General features: G+C 43.0%; 1 protein-coding gene across 8 annotated transcripts in view; it reads left to right on the top strand.

Moving 5' to 3' along the window:
- The window catches only part of MYO5A (myosin VA), a 105005-nt gene that overhangs the window by 34664 nt on the left and 43396 nt on the right, over positions 1-26945 (top strand). For all 8 annotated transcript variants that reach the window (XM_054214457.1, XM_054214456.1, XM_054214453.1 and 5 more), the window contains exons 5-14: positions 7771-7927; positions 12037-12180; positions 13427-13508; positions 14981-15088; positions 15588-15694; positions 18191-18456; positions 19029-19110; positions 21339-21479; positions 22268-22393; positions 24594-24677. In XM_054214457.1, the coding sequence (XP_054070432.1) occupies positions 7771-7927; positions 12037-12180; positions 13427-13508; positions 14981-15088; positions 15588-15694; positions 18191-18456; positions 19029-19110; positions 21339-21479; positions 22268-22393; positions 24594-24677 (1297 nt within the window). The remainder of the gene's footprint in view (positions 1-7770; positions 7928-12036; positions 12181-13426; positions 13509-14980; positions 15089-15587; positions 15695-18190; positions 18457-19028; positions 19111-21338; positions 21480-22267; positions 22394-24593; positions 24678-26945) is intronic.

The following is a 26945-nucleotide window of genomic DNA, read 5'->3' as shown; positions in this document are numbered from 1 at the left end:
CTTGGGTGCATCGATAAAGCAGTTACAATGGTATTTGGCCCTTCCATACTGCTTTTATTTTCAGTACATTGTGTAAACTTCTCATATTTCATCTTACCAGTGAGGAGAGTTATTTGGTAGAATTTTGAGTGCTCTTGTTTTTGTTACAGCTGCCTCGCGGGGAGTCTTTATTGAACAGATTTGTTTAGTCATGCTCTCAGATACAAAGACGTGTGAATGTTCTGCCTGTAGATACTGCAGGTTATTTTGGTCGTACGCTGTCACAAATATGCAGGGGGGATGCTGAGAGGTTGATTGCAAAAAATAGGATGCTTACCTCAGTCAGAGTTATGTTTGCATTGCGGGAGACACTTAATCATGTCAGCTGCGTGTATGGACGTGTAGCCTTGCACAGTTTGGAAATCGGTGTAAGACAGTCGCTGAGCTTCGGCTGGGTTTGTGTTGGTCCCTGGTTAATCCCGCGGCTCTCGGAGGAGCTGCAGCTAATGGAAGGACAGCAAGATTTCAAACATGCCAGCGTTTCAGAACAAACCTACCTGACCTTTCAGCAATGTCATTAGTTTTTCAGTTACTTTCTTGGGTTGGTTTTCCTGCTGCCGTAATTCAGCTGTAGGATGGCATATCGCTAAGTTCCTTTTCTGTCTTTGATGGGCACGACGGACATTGATGTTAGGGTAATTATGTGTGTACGCTGCAAACAGGATCTGCCCAAATGTTCCCTGAGTCACAGGTTCCTTTCCTGGGAGTTTGTGTCAGGTTCTTTGATCATTCCAAATTCACTGTTTTGAAAATGTAAAGCAATTTTGGGCTTCCAAGTCTACTTTATTACCACAGAACTGCAGTAGAGGAACAGCAGTGAGATAAAGCAGACCAGACTGTCACTGCTAGATTAAATAAAAGCTGTTTATTGTGTTCTTGTTCTTGCACTGAAGCAATAGGAGATTGCGACATTTGAAGATCTCAGGATCAGGCCTTTAGCAGCAGTTTGTGCTGTTTTGACTTAACAAAAAAAAAAAAAAAAAGAAACTGTCATATGCCATGGGGTTGGTGCCTTTAGCCGTAACCTAAACGTGTTATTCCAAAAGAAATTAAGAAAGCGGTAGCAACTCAACAAAAAAAAAAAAAGGCAGGAGATTTAATTAAACCTCTTAGCACTGGAGCAGTGAGGGAAGATGATGTCCTGAAGTTGGTGGCCTTCAAACCACCCTGACAAGAAACTTCCTTGAAAACATCAGCACTTTGTCAGTGTCCTCAAGGTTAACAAACATAGAGGGTTTAGGATCAAAGGCAAAGTATGTACTAATGTTCTTCTCATCTAATTGCCCTGTTATTTGGTCTCTTCATTTTATATTAAGGATATCTCACTCTGATCTTTTCTGCCAATCTCATCTATGGTATTAAGACACTTCAGCTTTGAAGTAGTTCATCTGAGGCAAGCATTTCAAAGTCAGTATCAGAATCTTTTAAAATTGGCTGTTAATAATACGGTTTTGCCAGGTAGAGATGCTGGTGGCTTGGGTATGGATGGATTGATGTGAATATTGAGGTTGATGTCAATAATTCTGTACTCCTTTTGTTTGTTTTCCCAGGCTGATGTTTTTGTGGTGTGTGTGCTTATATGCACGCTATTGCTATTTGACATTATTTGCTGTGGAGTCATGAGTCTGAAAGACGAGATCAAGTGATACATCCGATGCATCGGTCATAGGAAGCAAAGAAACACAAAAACAATGTTGTGCTTTGATGATTAAATTGAATGGCTCTGGGCTTCTTTAATCCCCTCCGAAATGCTTATTGATGGGTAGGTTTTTAACTGTTTCAGTGTTCCTGCTTCAGAGAGGGATTTTCTTTTGGTGCAGAGGAAGAAGGTAAACAAAAATGTCTGTAGGGATTTTTCAGTCTGTGTGTCTTGATTATCCTGATGTGTTTGGACAGTTTGCTATGGAAATAACGACTCTGGTGCAGGAAGCTGTTTTGGTTTTTGAGGGAACCAGCTTCAGTGGGTGTAGTGATCTTAACGAATGGAAATTGTTTGAAAATTGACAACTCTGCCTTTAACGTTAGTAACTTTAATGTTTAATTTCTTGCAGTGTTCTTTCTTTTTTGCCTCAGTTCTTCCACTGGTCATCTGAAAATGGTTAAAAGCCGCCTTAGATGTTGACAGGCATCAATGATTAGGCAGTGTTGTTGCAGCACTCTGCACACATTGAAGGTGCCCAGTGACAGTCTTGCTCTTGCTCCCACTGCAGTTGACAGCCGTGGTCTCGTGGGAGTAGCGTTTCCTCCATTCTGAGCCCTTCTGAAAGCATCTCCCCTAGATTTCTATGAAATACGGAATTTAAAGTTAGTAGTAGTCAATGCTGTTAAAAGTATTGCATTAAGACATACACACATCCTCAACAAAGGGTCTTCTTCACGTCTTGAAACCGATTCTTTTTTTTAAACCACTTTCTGGTTTCTTGTGCATCGTCGTTTCATTCGTGTTCTGCAAAACCTTTTTCTGCAAACCTTTCCCCAGTTTGTAGCATTCTTTTTTTCCCCAGTGCTGAACCTCCTTTGAGCAGAAGCTGTTTTCAGTGTTGAATTTTGCAATGGTTTTTCAAAGCATAAAAAAAAACCCTGCTGGAAAGTAGGTTGTAATCCCAAACTTCCAGGAGTTAGGTAAGTCTACATCTATTCCGTTTTGGCACTCAGACAGTGAATTTCCTCATAAACATATTGCCTGTCGACAGAATTTTGTAGGTAAAGCAAAATGGTCTTTAAAATTTACCAGCCTATGCACAAATCTGTTTCTGTCCTTTACCGGAATTATGGTATGAAAAATTAATGACGTTTATTGCTCATTCTGTGGCCATTACTTGTCATAAGGAGTGGAGTTGTGTATGGCTTGGATACAGCATCTGAATATTGCCTTTCAAGATTAGGCATTAGCATTATTTTGGTGATAGATAACACTATTTTAACTTTAAATTATAAGTTATTTGTCCCATAGTGTGTTACTGTTCTTCTATTTGACAAGAAATAGCTGTTATCCTCACATGACTCTTAAAGTATAGGCTTGAGAGAATAGATATGGAAGATTTCTGAATCGAGTCCCCTGCTTCTGCAAGCAATCTCAGCCTGTCATTTCACGTTTCAGCTTGTGAAATGTTTGGGCCTGTCATCTTAAAACTGAAGTTTTATTTTGGTTTTGTCATTCCTTTATTCTTCTGCACTGGCAAAAGCTGAATGTGATCCTGACCGATGCCTGCACATAATACTTGGTGTTTCCGTGGATCGTAAACTGGTCCCAGTCAATCTGCTTCAGCCTGCTGGGGTTAAACACCTCTTTTCAGGTTGATTTGGCTTACTATCGTGTCACTGTAATGTAGTTCTGTATCCTAGGATGTCATCGTTATCCACCTTTGGGTGAAAGAAGACTCCTCCACCTTCTCATCTCCCAGCTTGCTTTCCCTTATTTCTCTTTGTAAAAGCATAATTAAAATCTTCCCTCCATTCAGAAGTAATCTTAATTTTAAAATAAACTAGTTCCTTGTTTCATTCAGAGAAAAAGCTCCAAGAAGATGAGAAGTGTTGCGTCGATAATGGATTGTGGCGTCAGGCTGCAAAGTGGTGTCACACGTACCGCTGTTGCCCTCCTCACTTGTTTCATTGGCGGAAAGTTTTAATTACAGCTTTTTCTGACTGGTGATGTGTAAAGTGCTCAGAATGTCAGGTCAAAGGCTAGGGGCAGTGATTTAACTAAAAATAACCCCAAAGGTGTTATTTATACCTGAGAAAGAACTCAGGGTGTTACTTGTGTTTTCTGGGGATTTTTTCCTCTGTTTTGTTTTGGTTTTTTGTTTTGTTTTGAATGGAGCCTGATGATGCAAATTTCACTTGGCCTAAGCCGAGGTTATATTTTTGATGGACCATTGCTTATACCAAACCATTGAAAATAATTTTCAACACACTTCATGCACTATCCAAGGTATTTTGATTCTGTTTTACTTACTGTTTTTTTTTTTTTCAACGTGGCATTTTGTTTCCTTAAAGTTTAATGACATAGAAGAGCCCTCCGCTGAGCTGACAGGGCTGTCTGGTGGGACTACCCCACCCCCCTTGAAAGACTAAGTATCTTGCTGCCTGTGGTAGGGCGTCCATGTGCCAAGTCTTCCCTGAAAAGGGCCAGGAACTTTGTAGAAAGCTCCTATGGGTGATTTATGGGCAAACCATTGCTAATTCACAAAGGATGTCCCATTTTTAAGTATGATTGACTTTTCAGTCACTCCACAGCTCCAGACAGAACAAAGGCTGGGATTAGCACTTTAGGGGATGTGTAATCAACAGTCAGCAAGGCTGAGGTACGCAGACATTATTTATCTCAATAAAACTTTTTTTACGTTACGATGACCTGAATTTAATTACATCAGCTTCATCCATCAGCTGATGTGCAGTCTCTCCAGGTAGATTGTCTCTCAGAGCGTTGAACTTGCAACGTAACCAAGAAGACATCAGCCCTGAAATCATCTTCTCTAATGCATGGAAACGCATAAGTTCTTTTAGGTAACAAAATATTATTTTTTTTTTCTGCAGTAGGGCCTCTTTGTTAGGCATGTTGTGGCAGTAACAGCTCGTCATCCCCTGCCGCCGTTGTGTTTGGGGTGTTGAGTTATGCTGCCCTTTCTCCTTCTTCAAGTGTCGAGTGTGATCTTGGCCATTTTGTTGTGTTTGCCTTTCTCTCTGCCAACAAGCAGAAAGAATAATATGCTAGAGGGTGGTCACTCCAGTGTGTTACGGCAAAACAATGGACTAATGTACTTGTGCAGACAAGAGCAGCTCTGAGGGCGGATGGAGCGCTGGGAGGGCGATGCAAGAGGACTCTGCTGCAGACCATGAGCGAGCCCTTTGTTTCTCCTGATTGCCGTAGCTGCTGCAAACACAAATGTTCATTGCAGAAGAGATGGCAGCAATGTTTTCATTGCTTGCACAGAGCCAGCTGTATCTTCTCTAGGCGAATTTATGGAACGTATGTGTGTATATGTACTGATACGGCAATATAATAACAGATCCCTTATTCCTGAGCACATGAATGAGTGCTAAGGAGAAGAATACGTCTTCGTATCTTATGACATGGGGGAAGGGAACCCAAGGCTAATTAGCAACAGTATTCTTCAGGAGAAATTACTTCAACCTCATTTTTTCGTTGCTGTCTTTGGAAAAGATGGAGATCCTTCCGTTGAAGAGCCTGGTGTTCCTACCGCTCTTGAGCTCCCGAGGAGGGACTGGGGACAGCAAAACCAGTGTGTGTTTTCCACGCTCACAGACGTGTCCTTCAGGGATGTGACAGAATGAGACGCCTTTATTTCACTGTTCCTCTCTTGGCAGCAGAGTTAGTTTTTTGTTGCCAGTTTTGTCAGAAGTCTGTAAGACTGAGGTTGCATTACTTTGTTTTCTGAAAGCCTTCTGTACTTTGGGAACTAAGCTAAAAATAAGCTTAATCATCAGAGGATACATTTCACAGGAGTTGAGCTTCATGCGTTCTCGTGTATGTGATGTTATTTAATACATGAAACAGCTGGTGATCTACAAATACAAAGCTTGTTGTGTCGTTGCCCATCTCCTGTGTTAGGCAGCTCATGAAATCAGAGCAGAAGTTCCACATTTTAGAATGGTGTGGCGTTTTTTTTTTCTGTTTGAAAGAGCGGAAGAGGAATAAAAGAGAGAGCAACGCCAGTCCTATGAAGAAATTGTTCTCTGTTTTTGACTCACTGCAGGAACTGTCTGTGTGAGAGGAAAATTGTTTGTTATGGGTTGTCCCATTTAAGCATTCGGTTGGACAAACCATGTCCTTCCACTGCTCTTTTTGACTGTGAGCATCCGTATAACTCATGCCACCGCCTGACGTGCAGAGCTACAGGCTGTCCCCCATGCATGTCTGTCTTCCTACTGCTGCTGGACTCAGGGAGGATGGGGAAGAAGCGAGAGCATTTCTTCTTCCTTTCCCAGCTGGAAATCTTCATCGCTACCACAAGCCACCCCAGGCACCCTAGACCTCCCAGAGGCGCGTGCACAGCAGGCTGGATGGCCACCGTAAGGAGAGGTCTCATCGCTGGGTGTTTTAATTTTCCCGTGGCCGAGGCTGGCATCTCTGTCAGTTCAGCCCGCGGAACCCCGACTGCGCACAACCCCGTGTCGAGCTGAACAGTTCGGCTCTCCCACAGCTTTCGCGCTGAGACGGACGGCTTGGTGTATGTAGAGGTGTGAACTGTGCTGTAGTCGTTCGCACCTACCGCATGTGTTAAATAGAAGTTGAGAACATAAAATTAGGTTGCTTCGATCTTCTTAAGCTTTCCTATTAAATTTAAATCGGCACCCAGCCATTTAAAGTAATTTCCTTTTCTGAAATGTGGAAAACCTGCTTCAGCCGATGCCTTTGTTCGGTTAAACGAATCCCACCTTGGCTCTCCCGGAGATGCGGGATGTACCAGAGGCTCCTTTAGCCGACGTCTTTGTGCAGCGTGAAGTAGATGCTGGAGTTGTGCTCTGTTTCTGGGGGCTTGGGGATGCTTTTGAAGGTAGGAGACAGCTTGAGAGAATCAAGTGATGTGATCTGTAATTTAGCTTCATAATTTCAGCAGCCGCTTTTTTTTTTAACCGTCTCAGAAATAGAACCCCAGATCTCCTGGAGGACCTTTAGGCTACAGAAACCACAAATAGTTTTTCCATGTATATTTCTTCGCTTCCGCTGCATAGCATTTTGCCGGTGGCCTCAGCAGGCGTTTGGAGGCTGCTCAGGCTGCGTATGCGCTGCCTGAACACGTGCCTGCCCAAAATTTCATTCACAGTTACTGTGCTGTAAGTGCAGCCTGGTCTGGGGCTTGGCTATGCTTTCTGTGTTCCAGACCCAGTTCTGTAAAGCTTTGGGGTGAAATTTTATTCCTTCTTTCTCTGCTTTCCAGTACGTAAGGTAGAGTTAAGCTCACCCAGCTCATAGGAGTATTTTGAGATAGCATTCATTTTAATTTCTTTTACTTTGGAAATATAAAATGCTGTATAAAGCAAGAATGGTCTTTATTTTAAAAGATACAGGCTATATAAATGCTAATTTCTAGCCTTGTTATTTTGTAGTGTGTTTATTAGTCATACGGTTGGGCTTTATGAATAGACCCCTCTTTGAGATGAGGGAAAATTGTTTTAGTAGCAAATAGAGATTTCTTTTTTTTTTTTTTTTTAAACAAGAAGAAATTGCTTCACAGCAAAGGGATCATCTTCACTCCAGAGATGCTATTTGTGTCCTGAACAGCCCTGCTTGAATTTTTCAGATTCGGAACAATGCTGGGAAAAGCTGATGATTAGATCAGAAGGACAAAAGGTTTCTGTTGCCGGCTCCGCTGTTGATTTCTCTATCTGTAAGATGGCATTAATGATCTTTACTAATGAGCAGTGATAATTTAGTGGAGCACTTTACCGGAGACTGTGGATAGAAGTAGCTGCAGAAGCATGTAGTGGATAGTGGTAGCCGGTACCTTTCCGTAGCCAGGTTCTCTAGAGCAGCTCTGCTGGCTGTGGTGGCCACATCCATCCCGGCTGAGCATCCTGGCCGCAGGCAGTCCCATCAGCCGTTTGGGCAGCTTGCTCACTAACAAACAGCCTTGTTCCTGCCACGTGCATTTACATTATTGCTGTGTTGCTAACATTTATGGTGGAAGGGTTGTTGCCAAGTTGGGGACACAAAAAATAAGCATCCTTGAGAGAACAGCTGGTAATTAACATGTCTTTGTGTTTCAGAGATGAGCGAAATCAGTCAATCATTGTCAGTGGGGAGTCTGGAGCCGGGAAGACCGTCTCTGCTAAGTATGCCATGAGGTACTTTGCCACGGTCAGTGGATCTGCCAGCGAAGCCAATGTTGAGGAGAAAGTCTTGGCCTCCAACCCCATCATGGAGGTAAGAGATCTACAGCCCTAACCCACACCCTCCAGCTGCAGTTATTATTCTGGGGCTAACAGAAGCATTCAATAGAGAGGGCAATCCATACTTTTTTAAGGATCAAAGAACCTAGAATAAACATATTTTAAAATTTTGATTTTAATCCATTTACCAGGACGTGCTTTAGGCATCATTTTTTGTAGTACTTGTGAAAGATTGAGAGAAGACAGGAGGTGATGTTTCAGTATTGTTAATGTATTTCACATAACAGAGTAATTTTTATATGGATTCTGCTTTAAATCTATTCAGCTTTGTAACGCTGGTGGTTCCCAGACCACTGGCCAAATGCAAGTGCAGAACACTGGTTTTGTGTGTAGGATTCCAAAGCGTATTAAGACTTCTGGTCTTACCTACTGAACATGTACATCACACAGTGGGGGCAGGTGGATTATACTTTGAAGTGAAGAGAGTTGTTGAGTAAAGCAAATGTTTAATTTTAGGAGAAGTGATTATGGAAGATAGACTGAGAAAGCGAAGTTACATGAGATGCACACAGTTCCTTTCAGAGGGGAAAAACACGAGAGAAGACCTAATTTTGCTATAATTAGCTCAGACTGATGTTTCAGTTCTGGAAATTTGTGGAACTAACCATAGTCAAGTCCCAAAGCCATTGGCTTGGGAGCGTAGGTGCTGGCAGTAGGCTGTGGGATAACACGTGCAGTTCCCTCCTGCTTCAGGATCTCTCTTCTCCAGGAAGCTCAGGAGATGCTGTCATTCCAGTGTCACGGCCAAGCAGAAAACATTTCTTAGGCTCATCTGAATTGTTTTTTGAGTCTTTGGCTTTGTGTTGATTCACGTTGTAGCTGAAGTTGAGGAACTATGTTAAGAAATGATTCACCAGAGAGAATGCAGTCTTGGGGGAATTCCTTGAGAGAAGTAGTGCCGTCCATAGGCACGCACATGTGCGTGCCTATGGACAACCTAAGAAAATGCTTAGGACATCTGATGCCTTGGTAGGTGTTTAGCAGCTTTATGCAATAGTGTGAAGTCTTAGTGGACAGACATGAGTAAATGGAGTGTGTGCAGTGAAATGTGAAATGCAAAATGCTGCCATTGTATTCTTTCTCAGGTATTTTTAAAAATGAACTATATTTTATTCCTTCTTTCCTCCTGGCGCGAGGAGTTCATGCTACTCAGACTGTAGCTGCCGCATCACAGTTGTGTGTGTTCTGTCACAAGGTAATTGTGCCTGGTTTGTGGTGCTCTGTGGTGGTTTGAAACTGTTTTGTGAGATAAAACAGGCCGTGCCGTGCTGGGCGGTGGGCTCCGCTGCCGTGGGATCCAACTGTCCAGCTGTGGGAGGAAGCCAGGGGAGCTCAGCCTTGCCCAGCGGGGGCAGCCTGCGTCCTGGGGAGCGACGGCAGTTTTGCCATTTTGAGCTAACCCCAGAGTACTCCCCTCACTGCTGTTTGCAGTAGGTGTCGTTCCATCCTTGGCCACCTTGAGATGCGGTGCATGGCTAACAGGACCGGGGGTGCCCAACGCCCCTGCTGCCTTCCCCTGTGCACCACGGAGGTGACACCTGGGGCCAGGCAGGCGGCTGCATCCTCACCACCTGGCTGCTGAGTGACAGCTATGGTGAGACCCTTCGGGACAGGTCTGCAATTCGCTCTTTGTTCGCTGGGTGAAATACAAGGCTGTCTGCAGGTTTCCCTGCGCCACTTCTTTTGTTTGGTCTCAAAGCCTAAGCCGAGCATCCTTCTCTCTCACTCCTTGGACCCCACCTCCCAGTCAGTGGCCATCAGCTCACCACTAATTGTCTGATTTAATTTCCAAAGCAAGAAAATTTAAATTGAAGACTAGAAATGAACTTTCCATCCATACCTACCCACTAAAAAATGATAGTGGTGCTTTATTTTTATTTTCTAGGGATAGCAATAGTTCCATGAACCTAGGTATATGTAAATTTCAATTACTTTAAAAATTGTTATAGTTGGATGAAAGTTATCCTTTTAACTTCAAACACTTAAACTTTAAATAAGTTTTAGAGTGAGTGTTGTGAAATCTGCAGAAACACAAATTAACCCATGCAGATTAGGAAGAAAATGAGTAATTCCTTTTACAAACAGGAACCTCCTCATTTGCTAAGTTGATTGTAAAATCTTAGGAGCAGAAGGTCATTTTATTTTTTAATTTCTATTTGGACAACTTAAACATCAGGATTTTATGAGCTACCATTATTAGTGTCAGAATTTCACATCATCTTTGCCTACTAAACACTCTCTAATATCAAGTGACCGCTGTACATTTCTAGCAACTGTTTGAATTATTAGTTTTGTAGTCATTAACTATAAACTTTTCCTTTTTTAAATGTAGAAATTGTCAAGTCTTAAAACACATCTTTATATGTAATTTCCTGCCTCTCATGCTTTGTTACCCTATATAGCTGTGCGAATTTTACAGCTTAGTATATCCTCTGGCAAGCAATCTTACAATACCAAAGACTTTCTTAACTGTTTTCATAAGTAATACCTTTCAAATTAATCATTGGTTTGTGAAAATATTGTGATATTATGTTTCTACCACCACCAACAAAACACATCACAGTAGCAATAATTTTAAAACACAAGAAACGCAGTTTGAGTACATTCCGTTTGAATGAATTTGGTATTTCTTAGAACTGCAGAGATGCGATTTGTTCTTACATCCTTTGCAGCAGCTGTTCATCTGATGCCCGCGTTGACATCTGCTCGCTCAGGCGTGCGTGCTGCTGCTGGGGTGGGCTTTTGGAAGGTCTAATCCCGCTTCCCGCACAGTGCCCGGCTCGCCCTTACCGACGCACCCGCCTCTTGGTTACAGATTTGGGATGCTGATGCTCAGCATTGCTCTTTGCTCACATTTCTTTTTCCCAAGTTTTGTTTCAGCACAGAGTTCCTATGGGTGGCTACGTGAGCTAGGACACAGATAGAAGTGAGCTAGGACACAGATAGAACGCTGTGGTCTTTAGTTACGGTGCACTCCAGAGTTAGGTACTTGATACCAGACACACAGCGGCATACGGCAAGAGGCAGCGTGCTGTATCTGAGTTGCTCCAAATGCCATTCCTTTTGATGCCAAGATGTATTCGGGATTTTTTTTTTTTTTTTTTTTTGGAAGGTGAATTGCTATGTGATGTCCAAAATATGTTCTCATTCAGAGGAGAAAATGCTTTTCTTTGAAGTTCAGCACGTTGTGGTTTGCATGCCTCGAGTTCTGATATACCCGGGGGGTGCCTGGCGCGGGGGTGAATCCTGACGCCAATGAGGTAGGGCAGAGGGGCGCCCAGACCCTTCAGGAACCACAGCCATCGTTTGCCCTGGGCATTCCAAGACCACGTACTGTAGAGGAAATAAGCAATAAACAATATTTAAGTATGGAGCTGTATTGAATTAATCTGAGAAAGGTAGGGCAGCATTGAAGGCTGTCTCTGAGTCAGTGACCAAGCTGCTATGGAAGGGATTCGGTTTCAGACAAATGACATGAGTCTGTACATGTTAATTTTTAGATTATATTTAGGCACACAGTAAATATTTTATAATGATATGTTTGCAGTAGTAGTTTGGAAGTGTGGCTGATTTATAGCATAATGATGATAATGAAGTGTTAGCCAGACAGAGCACAGGGGCTGTTTGCTGCACTATGGATTTATCAGAGGTAGACTTACAGAGATTGCAAGTACTTTACGTGTATCTGTACACATACACGTATGAATATATACAGTGTGAAGTCATTGTTATAGTTTTATTAAATCCTTAGAAGAAATCTGGGTGTACGTGAGCATTCAGCTAGACTGTTTAGTTCCCTTTAAAAGACTTCAGAGAGCAATACAGGATTTTTAGCTGGAATATTGGACTATGTGGAAGTGAAATTATTGCTAGGAAGATCAGCTCCAGATCTTACGTCAATGAAATAACCATATTTTGTTTTAACTTGCTGACCGGGCGGAGGTCGTTCTTTATTCAAGTCTTGATTATTTTGAAACCAGGACAAAATGAACATTGTTAAGTGGTTTAGGAGCCACGAGATGATTAAATAGATTTGATAATTTCTAAAAGCTCTTTAACCTTTACAATATTCCCTTTTTTCAGTCTATTGGAAATGCCAAAACTACAAGGAATGACAACAGCAGTCGCTTTGGGAAATACATTGAAATTGGTTTTGATAAGAGGTATCGAATCATTGGTGCTAACATGAGAACTTACCTCTTGGAAAAATCAAGAGTGGTGTTTCAGGTAATACTGGTGCAATCTTCTTATTGTATATTTCTGTGACCATGAAAAAAACAAAATGCTATTATTTACTGATATTAGGTATCTCTCCTAAGAGATGGCTGTAATTGTATATTTGTAACATAGCATGTGTGGGGAGTGGGGAGAGAAGGAAAAGCAAGTCAGCCCTTTATTATTTGAATTAACCGTAGTTGTAAAATGTGTATTAGAAAGGTTGTGTATTTAAACATGAAATGCCTTCAGTACACTGCTAGATATGAGTTGTACTTACCATAGTTTTATAGAATAAGGCTTGAAAACCTAGCAGAAACCACTCATGCTCAAGAAGAGCCCTCTGTTGTGGTTTGTAAAGCTGGCATCTTAGCTCACGTTCACTCTCGTTAAAACCCACTGCTATCGCAGTAATTACAGATGACTCTTAATTGCCATTATTTAGGCAAAGGAGAATATATAATTTTATCCTTCTTGAACTCTCTTCATTTTGATATTTCACACTTGAACCGATCTGCAACCTTTTTGTCTCCCACACTTCCTCTGCATCTTTGCCTGCCTTGTAGTCTAGAGCTCGGTAAAAATGGACTGAGCCTTGACTGGCTGCCTAAAGGTATAAAGCAAATAATTGCAGTTTGCATTGTGTAGGAGTGTTACATGACATACTGCGGTGTGTTTGAAAAATAAGAGAGACTTCTTGCACATGGTTTAGCTGTGAGTCCTTTTCTGTTTGGGTTTTTTTTTTTTATTGTTATTGTTTTGAAATTATGAAATTTAGAGCACTTAAGTTCAGAATTATGGTGTCGGTCATGACTCATAACCTTCTGCCCTGTGTTTGTCCTTCATTTTAAAATTCCAGCTTTGCCTTGGCAAGAAAGATACTCCCTTCACCAGCTTACTATAAATGCTGAGGCGAATGGTATTAGTTATTTTTGGAAAATGAAAAGCTTTTAAGTATGATCATTTCACCCACCCATAGAATCCTGATCTATATTTAATAGTAATCCACAGTTCTGAAAAGTGAAATCGTACGTTTTTTTGAAGTGAAAATGTCTACATGCTTCTTGCTGTTGAAAATGGATTACATTAATCAAGAAGGAAATGATAGATGCTGATTTATCTTTCCTTTTTCCGTGGGGCTTCTATGCTCTTTATGTAATGCTAGGGAAAGCATGAAACATAGTAGTTCTTTTCTACTCATGGATGTTTCTAGCACTTGTCAAGTTATGAAAAATAATCAATTCCTTTCTTTTTAAAGGCAGAAGAGGAGAGAAACTACCACATCTTTTACCAACTATGTGCCTCTGCAGCATTACCTGAGTTTAAAACTCTACGATTAGGTATGAAATTGACTTTCGTTCTGTTGCGCGAGTGGAGGTACAAAGCAGCATCTCGGAGCTTTTTGAGCCATAGAACCAAAAGAAGAATTGCCGGCTTTTGCATTCTAACTTTTAAGCCCTCAAATACTAAAATATATTGAAAATAACTAAAATTGCAGATCTTGGATTTTGTGGGTTTTAGCTGAAACGAAAGTAACAGATTTGTTTGTTTGGCGTGCTCTAATACACTGCAGTTGTGGTCACTAGGACAACTTATGTCCTGGATTCCAGAGTAGCTTTCCAGTGGTGAGGGTGAAGTTCTCTTCTCTTGGTCCTTTAAAACCTTTTTTGCATGGCTCCAGCTACTAGAGAACTTCACCATTTCTGGTATAAACACCTGAAAAGCTTATTTTGCATCTGCATACTTTCACTTGGGCTGTTACCAACTTTACCATCTCTGCTAACTTGGTGATCGCAAAACTGATAAGTGAAATTTTTCATCTTGCAAATTAAAATGTTGATAAAGGAAAGGTTTCTCATTTAGCAGGAACTGGTGCTTGGTAGAAGAAAGGCATTATGATGACCTTGGGACAGGCAATCACCTCATCATTTTTAAAATTCAGTATAAATTTCAGTGCTTCTTGTATATTTTTAAAAGTTAGCTTCATCGTGGGAAAACCGCACAACCTGTCGGTGCCGATTTCTGAAATATCGTTCTGGTTTTGAAGCGTTTCTCTGCTCCTCTGCGCCATCCTGGCACATTTAGGATTCGCATCTGCTGACACAGGAAAGAAAGGAACTGATGTAATTATAACTAAAGAAGCCATTTAGCAGACTCCTCTTTTCAGCATTCTTGAAACCTTAGCAGATCAGAAGAAGAGGAGTCTGTTACCGCAGCTGGAAGCGTGGCCACCGAAACCGCAGGAATTTACACAGTACCCAGGGGAGCTGCCGCTCTCCCACTGAAGCCCAGTGCTGTCCCCAGACTGGTATGAAGCTATCAGTCCTCCGACCACGACTTCTCAGCCAGAACGGATCAGAGATACTCATCAGACTAAACCAGACCATAAATTAGAAACGAGAAGAAAATAAGCAAAGTAGAATTTTTTAAATATCCTGATGCGGTAATTCCAAAGCGCTGCTGCTGTCAACTCTGCACCTGCCGCTTGAGTGGTTGGCTCAGACTTGGAGAATAATTGCTGCCAAAGTGCTTGTTCCACAGGTGTGGAAGCCTGAACCAAGGTTAGGTAGAGAACATGCTTGAGGCCCTATTGTAGGAACCAGGTAACTTAAGAATACTTACTCGCACTGTTAAATCTTGCAAAAATTATTCTCCAGAATAAGTGGGTCCTATGAGCCAGAAGGCAAAAATACACTGACATCTTTCAAATCCTGGATTCTGCCAAAGAGCAACTTAATCATTACACAGCTTTACAGATGTGCCGTGAATTTCGGCATCGGTGTGTGTAAAAGATTTGTTTTTTCTCTTACAGGGAATGCAAATTACTTTCACTATACGAAGCAAGGTGGAAGCCCTGTGATCGATGGTGTCAATGATGCTAAGGAAATGGAAAACACCAGGCAGGCCTGCACTTTGCTAGGTAATTTATAAAACACAGTCATATCCTAAATCTGGTAGACTAGCAAGTGTTTTCTACGTTGTTTGTGTATATTCTCTTCTTACTCGGTTGTGTTTAAAAACAGGAGAGTTTGATAACGTTTGTGACTGAGATACTTCTGTTGCATTAAGAAGGTATTTAAATTGCAGTGGAACCATGTATCTAGTGTAGGAGGAGGATGCGTTATATGAGCATAAATGGTGGAGTCCCTTCGTGTAGCATATACAGTGTTAGAGGTCACTGACAAAACACTTTGCAACAGCAAATTAAATAGTTCATTTTAATGAAATCTTTTTTTTGCATCTGGTTTTAATATGTTTTTAATAGAGGTGGAGCTAAGCAGTACTGTCAAATGCCATAGTCTGAGAAAAACCACACAGCGGTCACTGTTTTTCTCTTTCTAATAAAGTTTTTCATCAGCTGCAGCTTGTGGTTCTTTATTTCTCTCTCCATTCAAAACGTTTTATTCATAATTTTTCAGGGATTAGTGATACCTACCAGATGGGAATTTTTCGAATCCTTGCTGGCATCCTTCACTTGGGCAACGTGGAGTTCGCGTCTCGGGATTCCGACAGCTGCACTATTCCTGTGAGTGGTAGATGAGCTGAAGAGCATGGTTTCTACTCTGACAGTTCTGCTTGTTTGTGGGGACCTCTTCTGAAAAAGAGTAACAAATAGAAAAACGCAAGCAATGTGTTTGCTTCTAGTTTCTTAACATTTTCACACTTCTCCTTGCAGATGGATTCAGCTCTTCTCAGTTTAGAGGCTTTAGACGGTACTCTCTGTATTATAATGGTGGTTGCCTTAATTTCATTTCAAAGCTCTAATTGATCTGTCCTAGAAAAGTCTACCAGGCAGGCTAGCTTTGAAGTCCTGGACAGGGGTCTAGATCTCTATATTCCTACATGAATACATTCCCTGCCCACAGTAAATGCTTTGCAGGATGTTGGTTTTTTTAATGTTAAATGCCAAAATGGCCTCAATAACTGCAAAGCAAATGCTTCACAAAGTCCCCTGGGATGTCTAGACATGAGAATAGGATATACAGGTATGATTTGTGTGACTCATCTAGGTTTCGTGGTTTCATCCGTCCTTTTTTACCTTTGTGGAGGTCAGCGATGAGGACTGCGTAGTCTGAGCTGAAAAGAAACTCCTCATTCAGTGAGGAAGTCTGTATTCTGGAGGTGAGAAACTAAAAAGATCTGGTTCGTCACTATTCTGTTCCTTCGATACACAAGTGACCAGATTCAACTTTTTGCCTTTCCTGGAATGTCTGCTGCTGGACTACACAGTCTTCATCTGTCTCTCTCTTCAAATACTAGCAACAGTTGCAGGGTTATTTTCTCATTTTACTATCGGTCGCTTTCTCAAGGATCTGCAGTAGCAGTTTCTGGAGCTGAGACAACAGGTCCTTCATCGGGCCACCGATGATCAGTGTGCCTGGTCTGACACCATCACCTGTCCGGGGGATCTAGAGGATAGCTGCTGTGAAACCACAGCGATAGTCTGGCTCTTTGGTGTGTCCTGAAAAGATTTTCACTACAAAGAAAGCGTCATTTAATGGTCACGGGTAGAAAGCTGATGAGCCCCAGGACATGATGGGCTAGGCTGTGCTGTAATGGGTATCTCCAGCGCAGGAATCCCACTGAATGAGCTAGGACAAAGCTGCACATTCCTGTGCAATCCTATCCTGACATGGTAAACATCTAGCAGGCAGCGGTGAATGTCTGCTCAATGGCATCTGCTAACTGAGCCGCGCTGTCCTCTGACAGTAGCCGTGCCATTGCGGAGCCCTGTCGCCGTGCAGACTGGTCTGCCCGGGAGGCGCCGGTGCCGTGATGCAGTGGTGGCGCTTCAGGGAGCTCAGCGAAGGTGCCGTGTGGATGAATCAGTTCGTTTAATGTCAGCTTGAGTGACCCTAATGTGGCACACTTTTGTGCAGTGCACATTATTATTATTACTTTATTATTATCTTCTGAGCCAGTTGGAGGGGTGTGGCTAAACTGAAAGAAGACATGCTCAGTTAACTGGATTTTGGAGGTGTAACAGCACTGCCATGGGACCTGTGTGCTGTAAGGACTGGAGGAAACGCCAGAGAAGTCAGAAGGACGTGGAAATAGAAAGATAAAGCTGATGTACCCTGAAGCTACGGCGCATGTAGTAACAGTCCCCGTAATCTGTCCTTGTCAAGACACTGCTTGTCAGCCTGCTGTTGAGCCACCAGGTGCAAAGTGAACGTGATGAGGAAGTAGTGTTACGGGAGTTCCTTAGGAAGAAAGACCTGTCTGTCCTCCTTGATTTCTAGCCATCAGTTTGCTTGTTAGTCACGAGGTGTAGTATCTTAACTCAGTGAGTGGTAAACGCACTGCACGGATTTTTTTCATGCAGAAATCTTATATACCCATCTCAGTGCGCAAGCCTTGCTAGCTGATTTTACCCGCTAAAACAAAGGTCAGTTTTTTCACTTGTACGGTCCAATTTGAGAGTTAGAGAATATCATGTGGGTGCTCCAGTGTCTTAATGTTTGTCTCCAGAATTCACTGAGAAAACACTGTGTTAAATACTGAGACCAGAGCACTAAAGCCCTTCTACGCTTCTTTCTTCTCGTTTTTGGCATGGCCTGCAATGCCCCATTGCCCGTCAGTCCCTGCCATGAGCAGACAAGAGCACCACGCAGGAGCTGCAGTTATTCTGCCCCAGCACACAGCTGGCATCCTGTCCTCTCCATTTCTCTAGCTTCTTCGCTCAAAACTGAGACGGTTATTTATAAGAATTCAAAATGCCAAGTCCATCCCTGGGAAACTAGGTGATTTGTTTTTGCGAAGGTTGCAGGTTGCCTGTGTGGGGCTTTTTGGTGAACACGGGTATGGTAAAATGCCTTTGGGGAAACTGCGATTCACTAATTTACATCAGCGATGTGGATGTGATAAGTGGGTAGGGAACTCGCTACGTTTTGAAGAAGGAAGAGCCGAGGAAGCTGCTGTTGTTGCTTACTGTTGGATCGCTGCAGGCAGGCAGTTCTTCTGATTGCATGCGTGCTATGGGTAATACTGTTTCAAGACCTAATGAGATCGTTTTTATTAGCCCAAGCATGAACCCCTCACCATCTTCTGCGACCTCATGGGTGTGGAGTACGAAGAGATGGCCCACTGGCTTTGCCATAGGAAGCTCGCAACTGCCACCGAAACCTACATCAAGCCAATTTCTAAACTTCACGCCATCAATGCCAGAGATGCACTTGCCAAACATATCTATGCTAATCTCTTCAACTGGATTGTAGATCACGTGAACAAAGCCCTTCACGCTACTGTAAAACAGCATTCCTTCATTGGAGTGTTGGACATCTATGGGTGAGTCTTTTTGTCAGAGATATGTCACCTCTTACATAATTATCTTACTGCAAAGCATCTTTGTCTTTATCAGGTAACGCTGCAGGGATTGCGCAAAAAAGCCCCAAACCCTTAGCAGCTGCTTATTCCACCTGAAGGAAGTAGGTGTTTAGTTTTGACATGCTATGTAAGATCTTTGTCTTGACTTTCAGGTTTGACATTTATAGTGGGATTTCAGATTTTTGCTGTTGGTAGTTCCTTTATGTATTGTGTTGGGGAAAGTTACAAGGCAGTTGTCATCTCGTGGTTTCTCCAGGGTGGTACTTCTAGAGAGGACAAGGATAACTAAAGATGCTGTCTGTGAACACCTGCTTCCCTGTGTTCCTCATCCCTGCCTAAAGAGGGAATTGCCCGTGTACTGCAATTTGCCATTTCCCTGTGTGCTTTGTTGCTTGATTGTGGTTGTTTGTGCAATAATGCACAAACGGAATAATGCAATTGATTTGACTGGAGGGAGGGAATTTAAAATTATGGGGTCATTTCGTCTGTTTTTTCTCAGTGCACTAGTAATTTTGAGTATCTGCATGTTTTAGATTTGAGACATTCGAAATCAACAGCTTTGAACAGTTCTGTATCAATTATGCCAACGAAAAACTGCAGCAGCAGTTCAATATGGTAAGTAGGAAATGACTGGCATTTCCTCTTCCCTTTCCCCTCGCCCAAGTCCATTCTGCTAATTGGGTCCCCAGTGGTTACGGTGAATTCCTTCAGTCTATTAACCAGCTGTCCTGGCCGTAGGCTTTGGGGGATGGGGAAAGATCGACTATCTCCTAGAAATGGATTTTATGACTAACTGCTGCTCTGGGACTATTTGAAATTCCGATCACAGTAACAATTATAAGACAGAAGCAGTGCCTGGCAATTAAGACCCCGAGATTGCCTGTCAACGAGAGCACCGTGTGGGTGAAGTTGGAGTTAGCTGTGCCTCCGTAACCTCTGGCGAGAGCCTGTGTGCCGGCAGCAGAGAGCAGGGCTTTGCTGCTGGAAATCTGCCACCCGCGCTTCCTCTCACGGCGTTATTTTTTGAGGGTTTTCAGCCGCATCCTCGAGTTGGTGACTGACGTACAGCAAGAGGCGCCTCCTCCAGAGAGATCACGATTCTCTCTCTCTCTCTCCCCCCTCAGCCTTAGTGACGTTTGTAATTACATATCTTACCTGCATAATGATGAGGCGAGTTATTTATGCCAGGTCCGTTGCTAGGCTGTGCTGCAGTAGGGCAGTAGCTGTGAGCTCTCTTCAGGAGCGTGCCTCTGTGGCAGGGTCTGCTCACAGGAACGGACACCCCCGTGCCCTTGTTCATCCCAGGGGCAGGGGTGGGTGTCAGGGAGTCGGGGGTGCTGGAGCCGGGGAGCTGGGCTTTCCAGCCCCGGCATGCCCTCTCTGCGCTGGTAGTGCCATGGCTGGCTTCAGCTGCGTAAGCGGGATGTCAGAACTGCTGAGCGTGAGGTATCTTGGAGTTTTCACAGCTCTGCAGCAAAAATCTAGATGCTGTAAGAATTGTAAGGGTTTGCTTCTTTAGTAGAGATCACCGTCCCCATGTTCCCTTCCCTCTCGTGCTGTTGCTGTAAGCGCTCCTCTTATGAGGACAGGCTGAGAGAGCTGGGGTTGTTCAGCCTGGGGAAGAGAAGGCTCCAGGGAGACCTTATAGCGGCCTTACAGTACCTGAAGGGGCTACAGGAAAGATGGGGAACGGCTGTTTGCAAGGGCATGTAGCAATAGGACAAGGGGCAATGGCTTTAAACTAGAGCAGGGTAGGTTTAGATTAGACATTGGGAAGGATGGCGTTAAGCTAATGAAATAAAAAGGGATAAAGCGCTTTGTCAGGGCAGTGTTCTGCTGCCTGGTGGTTGCATGGCAGAGAGCTGCAAGGCATTTGTGGGCTTGGGCACGGAGCTTGGGGGGAGCTGAGACCGGCCCAGGGGTTTGTGGTGGCCCCCCTGACCCTTGCTGCTCGTTAGGGATGCTCCCAGTTCAGTTCTGCCTGCCAGAGCCGCTAGTGTGCATTAAAATTAAAATGGGAGATAAAGCGTCATTTAAAATAACTGTAGTCAGCAGTCCTTCTGTTTTTAAAAAGAGCGCTTGTGCTATTAAGACCACAGTGTGCCTGTTTAATATCTTACTTTTTTTCCCCCCTGAAGTTTTAATTCATCTCCTCTGCACATTTCATTAAAGCTGTGCAGGTTTTTTTGTGATAATAATTTTGAATAAATATGCAACTGCATTGTTATTGATCTTCGTACCAGATAAATGTCCCACAAAATTTTGCTTCAAAGATTTCTGGTGCTAATACTCCTGGAGTCATTCGTGCTGGTTTTTGCTGAAGAGTGTATTTTAATGCAATGCGTCATCTTAGGAAAAAAAATCAGCAGCCATTTAAGAGAAAATGGAGCTCAGTTCTTCTACAAGGAAATGCAAAAGTATTTATAGTGAAATTTTACTTGAAATAGAGCAGTATTCGTAACATAAAAATCATAAATGCATGGCACATCCCACTTTATAAGTTGCTGTTCTTGCACTTGAGGCTTTTTCTGGGTTTTGTGTTGATCTTTTTATAAGAGAAAAGAGCTTAAAGTAATTGTGGGGCAATATAGTAGAAAGATAGGAAAAAATAGACCTTATTTGCAGAGAATATGGATGAGCGCTGTAATTTAGTCTGTTGTTTTTAGGCCAGGAAAAAAGGTTAATTTATTTTTCATATACTTACTTGTTAAAGGGTTTATTCAGTTGAACTAGTGTGTCACTTGACAGCCTGGATTAATGTGCCAAGAGGAATTCAAGTGAGAGTTCGAGGTATTTATTCTGCATTTCGTTTCTCAGAAAACTGTTTTCTTTTTGCCCCGTAGCATGTCTTTAAGCTGGAACAAGAAGAATATATGAAGGAACAAATACCATGGACCTTGATTGATTTCTACGACAATCAGCCATGCATCAACCTCATAGAGGCCAAAATGGGAATTCTGGATCTGTTGGATGAGGAGTGCAAGGTGTGTGTTCAAGGGCTTTCGCAGAGAAAGAGGTCATCAGTCGTCCTGCTTCTGGGGCCTCGCAGGGAAAAGTCAACTGCGTACAGCCATCATTTTGACACTCTGCTGTTGAAAGGATTTGGAGAACGTACAAACAGAATTGGCAATTACAGGAGGAGAAAAAACAGTTTGTCGTGCTCTTTTTTTCCTTCCTCTCCATCATGTGTCCGTTTCTGGGTCTCTGATCAACCTTTGTTTTGACTCTGGCAACTTTCTCTTTCCCAAGTGTAGCAAGTGTGGTCTTTGGTCCTGTCAGATTTCTCCAAATTGCCTCTCGCTTGGTGTCTCACCTTTTGCCTTTTCTCTTAGTTTAATTTATGCCAAGCCGTGTACAGGGGATGGCGCGTGGTGTCTACTTCAGTGGAAACCCAGCTTGGGGTTCTTGGGTAGCACAAAGCATCACAAGCAATCTCTAATGGTGGTGGATGAGTTCTGACCCGCTGAGATGATGCTGGGTCAGATAACGTACCTCTTGGATCCCTGCCTGCAGGTGTGTGACACTGGAAGCGTCACTAGCGTGGTGTGTGTCACAGAGCAGCTACTCCTGCTGCTGGCCGGTGCCCAGTCTGGAGCATTAGAAAGGCAACTGCATAGGTGGTTACTGGCTTCTGAGCTTCTGGCAGTGCTGGAAATCGGAGGAGTTGGAGTTTGAAAACAAACCACAAAGTGTTGTCCCCCATCGTCTTATTTTCTTTTGCTACTGAAAAGTTTTCAGGACATTTTAAATGGCTGTGTGTTCTCTTCTGTAGATGCCAAAAGGCTCGGATGACACTTGGGCCCAAAAGCTGTACAATACGCATTTGAATAAATGTGCCCTCTTTGAAAAACCACGTTTGTCAAATAAGGCTTTTATCATCAAGCACTTTGCTGACAAGGTAAGGACTTTTCCTCCGCAGCTGGTGTTGCTGAGCATGTGCATGGGAGGGGATGCTGGGGTGGGCGGCTGTTGGCTGGCCGCGACCGGGCAGCGGCATCCCTGGCTCTGCTCCGCTTCTTGCAAAGTGTGTGTCTGCCTGAACGGCGGCCAGGAGAAGAAAGTTGACCTGGCAGCTGTGCAGAGCCAGGAACACAAACAAGAACTCCTGACTTCCCGTCACATGCTGTAACCACTAAGCAGCCTTTTTCAGAACATGACAACTTGTAGTGTCTTTGCAAGTCACAGCGTAATTGTATCGATTCCAGTTACGCTATAGAAATACACAAAATAGAAAGTCGTGTATCTCACTGTAGTTCTAGCTAAAGAGCAGCAACGAAGTGATGTTGGTTTTGCTGCCATCTTAATGTGCCAAGAGGAAAGAGGGTAACACACCCTTGTTCTCATCGCTGGGGCAGTAAATGCTGCTCCCACCCTCGCCTCTGAGGGTCACTGAACGGCTGTTTCTAGGAAGCCGGACGAGGGGTATCTCAGTGGAGCACACGCGTTCTTCAGCTCCCACAATGCATCATCACACTGAGCAACTCCTCGGCTTAAAAGAAAATTAAAATTATTTTAAAGTAATTTTAAGGTACTTGTCCTATTAAACAAATATTGTCAGAATATTGTCAGCTTTGTCAAAAAAAGTTTGGAGGAGCTCTGGGATTCTTATCAGCAGGTCTGTACATGCTGACACAGAGGATCGGAGGCGTTTATTTGGCTCCACTTGATTTCTCCCAGGATCTTGAATTTATGCGTAGCAGAGGGGTCCTGTTCTTGTTGCGTCTAGTGTTACCTTAATGAAAGCAGCAGGAATGTCTCTGTAACTGTTTAGATTCATGAGTTCTGTTTTATTTGGTGGATGAGAGAACAGGAATGATTTAATTAATATTTCATATACTGCTCATTACGCTCACCTTTGATATTTGAAAACAAGGCTTTCCAGTGCCTGGTCTTAGCAGTGAGGGCCAAGGAAAGCTAAAAGTAGCTTCAAGCAGGTATTGGCAAAGCTCTAAGCTCTGATGCGCTGCCCGTGCTAGGAATTTTGTGTTTTCCTGTGTGCTTACGTGGGTGCACGCAGACACCTTGGAGGCAAAAATAAAGCTGTAGCTGGCAGGTTAGTAACCCCTGTGCCTTGGTGTGGGAGAAGGCAGAGATTCTGCTGCCCTCTCGTGGCCCTGTCTCCCGCAGTAAGGGCATCCCTGGTACCCGAGGGGATGTTCGGAGTGGGCTTTCAGCTGTGCGTGGACCTTGGGGACATCCTCGGCCTTCTTCCCACCAAGGAATTTTTTGAAATGTTTTGCAGCTTGGGGTATGGTGCCGTTGTGTAAAGGGCCGATAAGTGGCTGTATTGAAAGAGGGGCTGCTGATGGCTTTCAGTCTCTCTGCTCTGAAAGAATAAAACGGCTATAAGGGTTTGCTCATGAATTTTATAGTCTGCGCTTCTGCTGATACGAGATTGAAGAGGTAGCATGAGACACTTCATGAGAGTTAGGCTACTCACATTACTTAATATCGGATTCTACGGTGTAGACTTTTGACCATAGTTTTGGGGTTTTGTTCAGCCTTGAATGTGGACAGTGAAATAAATACTAGGTTCTTTGGTCCAGGAGACTCCGTGGCCCAGTGATAGAGGATTGTTATGTATTGTCACAACGTTCAGACTTTTTATTGCTTCTGGTAAAAATAGTCTTTCTGAGTACAAATGAGGCATTTTCATAATAAGCTGCTGGCAGATCTACTTACTGCCTCTCAGCTAATGAGGTGAGGTACTTTGTTCTCAGTTGCATCTGGATTGCACGCAGTTTTCCAGCCCTGATAACTTCAGTGAAGGAGGCGCTCAACATGTACTTTGATTCTTCACCTTTACGGTAACCATTCAGTCATGCTGTCTTACCACAGGCATCTCTCAGCAATGAAATATGTCTGATATAAAGCCATAATACTATTCATCTCTGTATGTTTTAATGTTTTACCTTTTACTGGAAAGCACTCTCTGGGGAAAATCTATATTTAACAAAGATGCACCTGGGAGCTGATATTTTCAACATCCACAAGAATTATCCGTTTCAAATGTGAATGTTACAGCTGGTGAATTCTATGCAAAATATTCTTATTAAATACTTCTAATACTTACTTTTTTGTAAAATTATGGTTTTCAGGTGGAATATCAATGTGAAGGCTTTTTGGAAAAGAATAAAGATACCGTTTATGAAGAACAAATTAAGGTCCTAAAATCAAGTAAGGTTAGTATAAGGATGGTTTTTTCCTTCTTCTTTTGCAGTTATAAATCCTTGAATTAAGGATCATATAAAATTTCATATAAACCTAGGAAGTATTTCTCCCTTAGATCAACTGAAACTGAACATAGTTTGTGTTTTACTTGGCTTTCTGTATGAATTTAGAAAGTCCTGTAGCCTAATTTTACTCCATGTAAGATCAGTCCATATTTAGCCACTGATTTGAATGTTTGGGGTTTTTTTTTGGTTTGAGGGGAGGGGGGATGGTGGTGGTTTTTGTTTTTTTTTTTTACTTTTCGCAAAATTTTGCTGTATTTTCTGTAAAGGCATCAAGGACTTCTAATATGCTATAGCAGTATAAGAAGGCTTAACAGTTAAGCCCTTAATTTTGTAGTCTGAAAACAGAAGCTCCTTGTTTATGGCCTGACAATTGAGCGCAAAATTTCTGGAGGAGAAACAAGTTCTGTTCCAGAAGCAAAATGAGAGAGGAATGAAATGTATAGACCCTAAGGACACAAACCAGAATTTATGGAGGCTTGCCTTCTTTTAACTATGAAAGAAAGGTAACATCTGAATTGAAAGATACCGCATGAAGGAATATTATAGAACAGGCCTTCAGTGGCATCGTCTGCTTTTTTTAATGGCAAAAATGCTAGCTGTGCTCTTCAGAAATGTAAAGGCAATTAACTTGACATTGCACTGTGATGGCTGTTGGGAATTTGCTAGCTCTAATGGACCAGGAAGCTGGGTATCAAGGACAGGCTATTTAAAATTATGCTATTCTATCAGGAAAACCAACATTTTTCTCTTCTGTTTCTATTCTGAGCAGATATATGAAGCTAAATGATTAAAATGTGTAGCATAATGAAAAGCCACAGCAGACTTGCTGCTGAGAGGAGCGTTGGAGTGGTTTGGGTGAAGTCAGGGGCTGTGTGTGTGGGAGGCAGGTGGCATCCCGGGGGGGTGGCAGGGACAGAGCGTGGCCGCGCGCTGCGCAGGGCCCGGGTGCAGGGGTGCTCCAAGGGATGTAGTCCAGTGAGTACGGGACGATGGGGACACAGCTGCCCCGAGAGCACAACAACAGCTTGGGGCAGGCTCAGTACGTTGAGTCGATTCAGTCTTAAACACTAAGAGGCAACGTGATTTTCCCCAACGGTAAATTTTACCAAAACCAGTGTTTTTTTTAAAAAAAAAAAAAAACCAAACAGCTCCAACTGTGAAGAAAATAGATTTTCAAAAGAGAACTATTTCAATTTTATTTTTCAGCAGGCCCTCTTTATTAGTAATTGTAGTGGGATTGCATTTCTGATTTTTATTTTTTTTGTTGTTGTCGGTTTTCTGCGCACGTTCAACAGAAGGTAACTCTAAATTGAATGCATCATCTGTCATCCTGCCCGTGCCCACTCTCACAAACAGCTCGACTGCTGCTTTGCTCTCCAAAGTGCATGACACACACTGCTCGTGGCAGGCGCGGTAGTGTTTAGCTATTTATTTTGGCCTTCTCTGTAAATCCACCCACGGGACCTCTTTGAACTAGTTCAGTTTCCATGCATGTGTCATGAGGACAACAGTCCTCAGCTTTTATGCTTGCTACTGGCATGTTGTTAAAAATCTTCTGTTGTGGCTCCGTATTGAAAGAAATGATCTGTAGGATTGTTAGCAGCATGTCTGTTAAGTCGTCTGAAAAAATTACAGGGAAAAAAATGCTTGCATGCTTGTTTTCTACTATGTGAATTATCTGCCCTTTGATCAGTGTTTTCCCTCTCTTTGAACACTTCTAGTGTTCTGCAAAATCAAGAAAACTGATAAGATACTAAAACCCAAACCCAAATGAAAGCATGAACGTCCCCACAGTGTGGATCATCTCAGCAGTGCTCTCCTGTTGTTGACCTCTGCTGCAGGTGGCCATGCACTGCTCCTTCCTTCTGCGTGCAGTAACTGCGGCAGCATCCATGAAAATGGCACCTTTGAAATGCACTTGCTCATTTTTACAGGCAGATTTTCCTGGGTTGGAAAAAGGGGACGAGACTTACGTACCGATAGCTTATCGGAGCTCATCCATCTGCAATCCAGACACTGGGGACCCCCTTCCCAGCCTCCCCCCACCCCACCCCCCACCAGTGTGTGAGAGCATCAGGAGTTTCAGACAAAGCACATTGCCTTCAAATAAGTTTCTGTACGGGATGAAAAGACTTGGCTCTGTAGCTCGGGTGCCTGTGCATACCGACTCACTCCATCTGACCGCGGGCAGCTGAATGAGGTGGCGGTGGCCCA

Source organism: Rissa tridactyla, chromosome 9 (genome assembly GCF_028500815.1).
Source record: "Rissa tridactyla isolate bRisTri1 chromosome 9, bRisTri1.patW.cur.20221130, whole genome shotgun sequence".
NCBI classification, from domain to species: domain Eukaryota; kingdom Metazoa; phylum Chordata; class Aves; order Charadriiformes; family Laridae; genus Rissa; species Rissa tridactyla.
This window is presented reverse-complemented; position numbering and strand designations above follow the sequence as displayed.